Below are 8,528 nucleotides of genomic sequence, written 5' to 3'. Positions count from 1 at the left end.
CTGTGCCGAGCCTGTGGTGCGTGGCACATCCAGGCGCTGGGCGATGGAGCTCTGGCCATGGCGAGCGACGCCCGGTGGTGCTCCTGCGCGCGGACGGAGGAGCGTAGCCTGTCTGGCTGTCTCCCATCCAGGTGTTGGAGCTGGAAGACGAAGCTAACTAGTGGGGGCCCACCTAGCAGTGGCAGGTGCCGCGGGACCCAGCTGTCGGGGATGGAGAGAGAGGAGCAAGGCAGGGGTAGCAACGACATTTCACATGCTCATGCTAACTAGACGCCAGCGTGTCAAGCTAGCGTGGCATGCCACGTGCATAAAAGTGGTAAATCTAAAATTAAAACTTCTCTCATCTGGTAAAGTTGTAAGTGTCATCCTAAGAGTGATATTTAAATAAGAGCCAATCTTTATAATGGTAAAAATGTAAAAGCCTCCGATTCAAGTCAGCAGTTTTAGGGTTCGAGATCTCGGCAACGCGGAAGCCATGGCGGTGAGCACTGGGTCTCCCCTCTCCTTGCTTTCCTATTGTGCGGTTTTTTCTTTTCGTTTTCGGAGCCGGAGAGCTTGGGGGCAGGTTTTCGACTTGCGGGTTATGCTCCAGTGCTAGCCGCATCTCCCCAGCCTGTCGTAGTAGCAAAGAGACGGGGGGAACTGTTGGCAAGAAGCGAAAGGGGGGGAAACTAGAGCGTGTGGAACTGGGAAATTGACATGCGGGATGGTTGTTGGTTATAGTCAAATCTCGTTCATTTCAGTATACATTGTACCTTGTCAAGTCCAGGAAATGAGGCGTTTGGACTTTGGAGTCATAAATATCTGTTGATGATTTGAAGTGCATGGTCATGTCACTGTTATTATTGCTTGATTTGTCTACCTTGTAGTGTTTAGTTAAAATATCTTGGGCCTATTCTCTGTTTGTCTACTTGCTTGTAATCGAAGATTTAGGGTGTGTGTGTTTGACTTCCCTTTCATTACTTTTTTTTTTCTCAATACATTTTAAGAGGTATCAAGAATGCCAGAAAAAAAGAAAAAAAAAACTCTGATGAATATCAAGCTTACGTCTGTATACATAGAATTGGTATAGCCCGCTAAGCAAAGTTGCCACAAGTGTGCCTATTACGTTGATATGCAATACAACATTAGTATTTGATTTGTGGGGGTGTGATGTGCTATTGATATGTTGTTGTCTAGTAAGTGTAGTAGGCGAAGTTTAATGAATGCGACAAAAAAAGAATAATGAATGATACATATTTGTTTCCCCGCCACCCGCAACCCACACACGAGAAACATGTATGCATATGAGAACACGGAAACCTTTTACTGAAGTGCATTTCTTATTTTTAGCAATGGAAATAAAGACCTATATTAGCACTCGAATCAGAAAAGGGGCATGGTTGATAATGTGCACGGTTGTACCTGGCTATTTTTAGCCATTCAATATAGAGTTGCCGTGAATGCTACCCAAATTATCTTTTGGTTGTGCCCTGTTTAAAATTATCTAAAAATATTGGGACAAAGGCCTCTATTTTATACCTAATTACTCGTACGATATTCGTGAGAAAAAGGGCCCAACTATGCCATGCGTCAATTGTAGCTGACTTGAATGGAATAATTTACTATGAAGATTTTTGCTATGTGTGAAGCAGAGTTCCGTGTTGATGCTGTATATTGTATGAAGAAGTTCATACTTATGTATGCGGTATGCTAGTATGTGTTAACTTAATGCATCTGTGCTAGTATGTAACTGATTTTTTCATTTTATCTTCTTTCTTCTTTCAAAGTATACTAAAGAAATGCCTGTTGGGGTGGATTATTCGCTATGGGACTATAAATCTACAATACCGCTTATTAGATGTTCATTTTCTGGCATTTAACTTTTGTAGACAAGCAAGCTTAGTACCGTGAAGGTGAGCAATGTATCACTGAAAGCAGCACAGCGTGATATAAAGGAATTCTTTTCCTTTTCTGGTGATATTGTGCATGTTGAAATGCAGAGGTTAGTACCATATATATGGTGCCTATTTTTCACCTTGTGCTATGACATGTGTTTAACTATGTAGTGCTATGCAGTGGCGATGAGGTTTCTCAAGTTGCCTACATTACTTTTAAAGACAATCAAGGAGCTGAGACGGCAATGCTTCTCACGGTATTTCTTTTGTCTCATCTGAAAGTTTTGGAGGCCTCAAATTTTTTTGTATTTTCATGGATTGATGATTTGTTAGCTGTATTATCGTGAAAGTATGGTATGCATTTTTTATCGTACTTAATGGGTTAATCATCTGAATTTAATCAATGTGCCATTGTACTGCAATTTGTTGCCATGATATTCTTAAGTTCCAACCAAAGACTCTGTATCATTGGTTGTTTCATGTGATATCTTTGCTTGCTCGTTGAATGTTGCCTTTTACATAGCCAAATGTCCCAACTAATTTTTCAACATTGTGTCTACCTTGACCTATTGGCTGTAGCTTGAAAGCCAAGCTGTATTTGATATCAATGAGAACTTTGTTTGCAAATAGACATCAGGCAAATTCTAACATATGCTTTGATTTGTATCAAAGGGGGCCACAATAGTTGATATGGCTGTAATCGTCACGCCAGCCAGTGATTATGAGCTACCATCTTCTGTTTTAGCTGCTCTTGAGGTATGATTAGAGCCATACTATTTACAAATTACAACATGGTATTGCTGTAGTGCTGGACAGCTTTGTAACATTGTTTTCATCTCCAGCCCAAAGGCACAAAACCTTCTGCCCTTCAAAAGGCCGAGGACATTGTTGGGACCATGCTGGCAAAGGGATTTATCCTTGGTAGGGATGCACTGGACAAAGCAAAAGCTTTGGATGAGAAGCATCAGCTCACGTCGACTGCCACAGATAGAGTATCTTCCTTTGACAAGAGAATAGGTCTAAGTGAGAAGATCAGTGTTGGCACTTCGGTTGTAAATGATAAAGTGAAGGAAATGGATCAGAAATATCAAGTCTCTGAGAAGACAAAGTCAGCACTGGCAGCTGCTGAACAGAGTGTCTCGACTGCTGGATCTACTATCATGAAGAACAGGTATGTCCTCACTGGAGCAGCATGGGTAACTGGTGCTTTCAGCAAGGTCACCAGTGCAGCCAACGATGTCAGTGCAAAGGCTAAGGAGAAGATAGCAGTTGAGCAGGAGCACAAGAATGCTGAGGCCGGGCCTGCACAATCAAACATCTCAGAGATCCCTGCAACACACAGGGAATTGGACAGCGAATTCACGAAGATACATGTTGCTGAAACCCCTGAAGAAATTCCCATCTCTACGGTGACTGTCCCTGCTGTTACAGATGAGGCGCCCAGCGAGGCCTCTCCGCCAGCTGATGTTCCTAAAAAGCCAGAAGCTGCGCAGGGATTGGTATTATAAGTGATAGAGTTTTGCTTCATACATGCATGTAATGTAAATAGTCATGAAATGAGGTAGCCATTGAACTCATTCCGTGATGTTGTGGTTGCCATCTTCAGATTGAAAACTCTTTGAAGGTTGAAAATTATTGGGACCTAAAGGAGTTTGCAATTTGTACCTGGTACGTTTTATCAATTATTCATTATTACCCACCATTGGGAAAATGAAACTTAATGCTTTTGCAGTTGTGCTGTTCTTAGTCCATCTTTGTTTCCTGGTATAGTAATTGCTTCTGTTTGGGAGATTATTATGGCTGTTAACGAGGGAGCTGCAGTTTCACGGAGGCTGCACATTTGCGCTCCTGAAGCAGCAGTGTTTCCTCACGGCGGCTGCACATTTGCGCTCCTGAGTCCTGAGGCTGCAACGTTTCGCTGAAATTTGGCTTATGCTGATTTGTTGTGAGAGAAAAACACTGTTCGTTCGCTGAAAAATGTGCTAAAGTAGTGCTGGAGATCAGGTTGGAAACTGTTGCCGAGTCCGATAACGATAGGCCCAGCAGCCCAGCTTGTTATTTTCGTTCTGCGTCTCTTTAACCTTCAGGTTTCAGCCAAAAGATAGGATTCTGCAACGCTTGTTCCTGAAATTATAATGGTAGGCAAGTTGGGCCACCGTACCACACAAATCATCAGGATGGCTACATTACACATGTGTTGGCAATGAGTAAGGCAAGGGCAGCGCAAACGAAAGCCATAGAACTACTAAGGGGTGTTTGGTTTGGGCTGCTAAACTTTAGTCCCTCCTAAATGGTTTAATCCTATTTAGTCACTCCAGAGTTACTAGAGATGACTAAAACCCTTTTAATCATATCTAGTCATAGTGTTTGGCAACAAAGTGACTAAATGTGACTAGATTTAGGAGTTGCTAGGTGAACCAAACACCCCCTAAGGGCTCGTTCGTTTGGCAGGGAATCATTGCCTGGAATGAATCCTACCTGGATTGCTTTGCAAAATTATATAAGCATTGATCAATTGGAATAATTCCTGGTGCAATTCAGCAAAACCGAACGGGTCCTAAATGTTATCAGACGATCAGAGTTCTGAACTTCTGATACCAGCAGTATGCTTTTGCATTTATTTACTGGCAGGGACAAGCTCCATCGAGGTTCGTGTTTATGCTTCGTATTTGAGATGAAAATATCAAATACACGATTTGGATGAAAAGAAAAACAGAAGATAAAAGGCAAATATCTCAAATGTTCTTGCTGCATCGTTAATTTGTTCAGTCACTGTTCCCACGATCAGAGCAACTTGGCCTTCGCGCTCCCAGCCTTCTTCCCAAAACTCGACATGTCTGAAGACCAAAAACAACAGATTGTGAATAGAGATGGAACATCAACACACATGAACAGATTGTGAATAGAGATGAAACATCAACACACATGAAAAGCACATGTATGTAGAAAAAAATAAATACACGCACGTACCAGAAGGAGAGGGGTCGTGGGAGCAGAGGAAGAACAGGAGGAAGCACAGCACGACGATGAGCGGTATGAGGTGCACGGACCGCTCCTTCCCCAACGGCCGCGGGGCCGGCGCCGTTTCGATCCAGCCCAATAAAAGAAGACCTCTGCCCGTCCGTCCGGCAACAGCTCACGAAGCACGGCCTTTCATTATCGTTCCAGCCCACACCCGTACGTCCTGAATCCTCTCTCATCCTCCAAAAGGAAAATCATTTTTTCTCTGGTGCAAGCGATATACTCCGGTGACTATGACCTCAGTGCAGTTTCCTTTCTGATCGAGGAACTCCGGAGCTTGCTAGCCTGGAACTTCATAACATGGAAATTCCAACAGTGCCCAAGACCATGTAATAGGGTAGCACACGAGTTGGCTTCTCTTGGTAGTGGGTGTGGTCCGGACGAGGAACCTTTTATGGTCTCCATACCGGCTTGTATTCAATCTGTAATTGCTGATGATTCAGCTTTGTCTGAGTAATGGAAATTAATATTTCCCCTCAAAAAAAAAAGTAAACAAGACAATTCTATTCGTGGCCTACACAAAACCCTTCCTTTTCTATCTCCCACGGAAAGAAGGGTTTTTTCCTCATCAAAGGGAAAAAGGGAAAGATAAATATTTTCTCCTGGCGTAAAAATAAAGCCATGTTGCTTTCAGGTGGAGCAGCACGATGAACAGTGATGTGAAGGCAGCCAGGCACTTGTCCGAAGCAAAGCAGCGGCGACAACAGACACCAAGTTACGATCGGCTTACAGCAGCAGGATGTCACACAGGGGGGCGTCGCATCCAACAAACTCGAGGAGGACGCAAATAAAATCTCACCAAATTCGCTAACAACGAAAGCCCCTTTAGTCTTTAGACTAGTTTAATACAATCTGGGCGATGGAGTCCACAGCCTCCCCTACCTAATCTCTACTGAAAACTACTGCTACTAGCAATTGCCTATTGAAAATCAAGGACCACCGGCGCTTATCATATTTAATTTGCCCCAGAGAGCTTTCACCATTTACCACACACTCGATCGTCATTTCTCTTTTGATCTCGGGTCGATTACCAATCATCGGCAACTAACATACGCACGCGGCGCCGAGGTTGAAGATGAACTCAGGTCGTTGTCGGTGCAGTAAACTTGTAGGACTAGCTTTTACCTCATCAATCATTGGCATTGCGGTGGTATATTTTACTGCTTTATTTACCGACAAGTCTTTGGTAAACTTCTTTTCTCAGGTTTGGCTTGGTATCTAACTTGATTAGGCAAGTTTCAGACTTGTTCAGTTCCATGAACCAGTTCTCCTGCTTGTAGCTGTCGGCACAGATTGGCTACTAGTAGAGACCTTGCGTAATCCAAGATGCTGCCTTTTATTCTCTATCATGAAAGAAACGTGATCTGACGATGTATTCACCTGCCGTCACTTGACAAGATCCTGCTGAATCATTCAGGCATAGGCCAGTAGTGCCTGAATACTATATATAATAGCACAACCAAACAATTTTACAGTTCAAACCTCACCAGCCGGATCACCAGTAGTCGTCGGCGAGAATATTGCGCAGCAATGCTCCCCAACTGAAGTCCATTTTCCTCCTCTGCCATGGACGAAATGATCATGGAGCTAGTCGACTGACGTACGTAGTAGACGAGGAAGCTAGAAGAGCCGGTGATGCAGGAAAAAGCTCAACAACCTGAGGAAATAGACGTGCTGTATGATTGTACAGGAATGGAGCTGGAGATGGCCGTGCAGCTAGTTGCGTAGCCAGCGAGAGACGAAGTCGCAAAGCTAGCTCCAGATCGCGTGACGTGCGACGGCGAGCCAGCGACGTGCGCCGTCGCGCGTCAACGTGCGGCGATGGGGACGGCGAACGGAGGAATCTTTCCGACAGGTCGTCAGCGTCCGCTGTAAAGCACTCCGCGATCTTTCACAATCACATCGGTTCACCGTTCCGTTCATCACCGCTAGCTCTCTGCTGAATTCGTCTGATCAAGTTCTCTGATGCGCCCGTTGCAACCGATCCGAGCTCTGTAGCCAATGGCCTTGGAAGAGTGTCTCCGCAAACATTGCGAAGGCGCCCATTGGCCGACGAATCGTAGGACATACAAAAATGTTGGTGGAGGAGGGCACATCGGCTGCCCGCTGGCGTCGGTAGACGAAGACGGGTAGTGATGATTATTGCACCGGTTGATGTATCATTATTGTTTCTTTAAAAGCTGGTAATACATTCGTCCACTAAAACCTCGCAAAAAAAAACATTCGTCCACTAAAACGCGACACTTATATTGGTTCGCTTTATTATATATTCAAATCGAGATTCAGAAATGTATCTATCGGTTGATGATTATATTAGTGTCAGGTCAAAAAAGTTTGACCATTAGAGTAGAGCCTCTTGCTGATAAATTGATCGATAAGGCCCAGACTGCTTTTCTTAAAGGGAGGAACATCTTGACAGGCATAATGTGCCTGCATGAGATCATTCATGAAACCAAGAAAAAGAAAGAGATGGGAATAATTTTGAAATTAGACTTTGAGAAGGCTTATGACAAAGTGAATTGGAACTTTTTGTTTGAATACATGCAGATGAGAGGGTTTAGTGAAAAATGGAGAATATGGATCACCCAAGTAGTTACTGTTACTGGGGGACAGTAAGCATAAAAGTGAATGATAAGATTGGGGCTTATATTAAGAGCTATAAAGGGGTTAGGCAGGGTGATCCCCTATCCCCTATCTTATTTAATTTCGCTGCTGATTGCTTAACAAAAAATGGTAGAAAATGCACAGGAAAGGGGACAGTTTACTGGTCTTATTGATCATATTATACCCAATGGGGTAGCTATACTTCAATACGCTGACGATACCATAGTTTTCCTTAAGCATGATTTGGAAGGGGCTAGAAATTTAAAGCTTCTCTTATACATGTATGAGATGATGGCAGGATTGAAAATTAATTTTAACAAAAGTGAAGTTCTTGTCATAAATGATGATAGTAATTGGGGTGAGAGATATGCTGATATTTTCAACTGTCAGATTGGCTTTTTCCCCATTAAATATCTTGGGGTTCCTGTTAGTCCTAGCAGGCTGCACTTAAGTGATTGGGCTCCTTTGGTAGATAAGTGTTATAAGAGGCTAGATGTCTGGAAAGGAGGAACCATGTCTATTGCTGGAAGATCCACATTGATATGTTCCTGCCTAAACAATTCTCCTATCTACCAAATGTCAGTCTACTTATGTCCCAAGACTATTTCTGAAAAAAATGACAAGATTAGAAGGACATTCTTCTGGCAGGGGGTGGGACAAAGAAAAAATATCATTTGGTAAAATGGATTAAAATCTGTAAAAGTAAGAAAAAAGGTGACCTTGGCATAAAGGACTTGAGAAAAATGAATGTGAGCTTATTAGTTAAGTGGTGGTGGAAACTTGATCAGGAGAAGGGACTATGGCAGGAACTAGTCAAGTTCAAATATATGCGTAATAAATCGATCTTTTCAGTTAGTCACAAAGCAACTGATTCTGCAATCTGGTATGATCTTCTCAAAGTCAAAGATGTATATTTACAAGGTAGGGGGATCAGCATAAAAAATGGTGTCAGAACTAGATTCTGGTGTGATCCTTGGTTATATGATAGGCCCTTGATGCATATTGCTCCCACTTTATATATTTTGT

General features: G+C 43.1%; 1 protein-coding gene across 1 annotated transcript; it reads left to right on the top strand.

The window, feature by feature from the left end:
- Nucleotides 1-448: 448 nt before the first annotated feature.
- On the top strand, nucleotides 449-3,578 carry LOC136482340 (binding partner of ACD11 1-like). The gene is made up of 5 exons (XM_066479547.1): nucleotides 449-481; nucleotides 1,872-1,984; nucleotides 2,059-2,134; nucleotides 2,550-2,633; nucleotides 2,720-3,578. The coding sequence occupies exons 1-5, from the start codon at nucleotides 476-478 to the stop codon at nucleotides 3,383-3,385; spliced, it is 945 nt and encodes a 314-aa protein (XP_066335644.1). The 5' UTR covers nucleotides 449-475; the 3' UTR covers nucleotides 3,386-3,578.
- Nucleotides 3,579-8,528: the final 4,950 nt, after the last annotated feature.

Source organism: Miscanthus floridulus, chromosome 9, assembly GCF_019320115.1.
Source record: "Miscanthus floridulus cultivar M001 chromosome 9, ASM1932011v1, whole genome shotgun sequence".
NCBI classification, from domain to species: Eukaryota; Viridiplantae; Streptophyta; class Magnoliopsida; order Poales; family Poaceae; genus Miscanthus; species Miscanthus floridulus.
This window is presented reverse-complemented; position numbering and strand designations above follow the sequence as displayed.

Coding starts and splice junctions, on each gene's coding strand:
- LOC136482340 (XM_066479547.1), top strand. Junction 1,985..2,058: donor GTGCATGTTGAAATGCAGAG/GTTAGTACCATA, acceptor AGTGCTATGCAG/TGGCGATGAGGTTTCTCAAG. Junction 2,634..2,719: donor CTGTTTTAGCTGCTCTTGAG/GTATGATTAGAG, acceptor TTTCATCTCCAG/CCCAAAGGCACAAAACCTTC.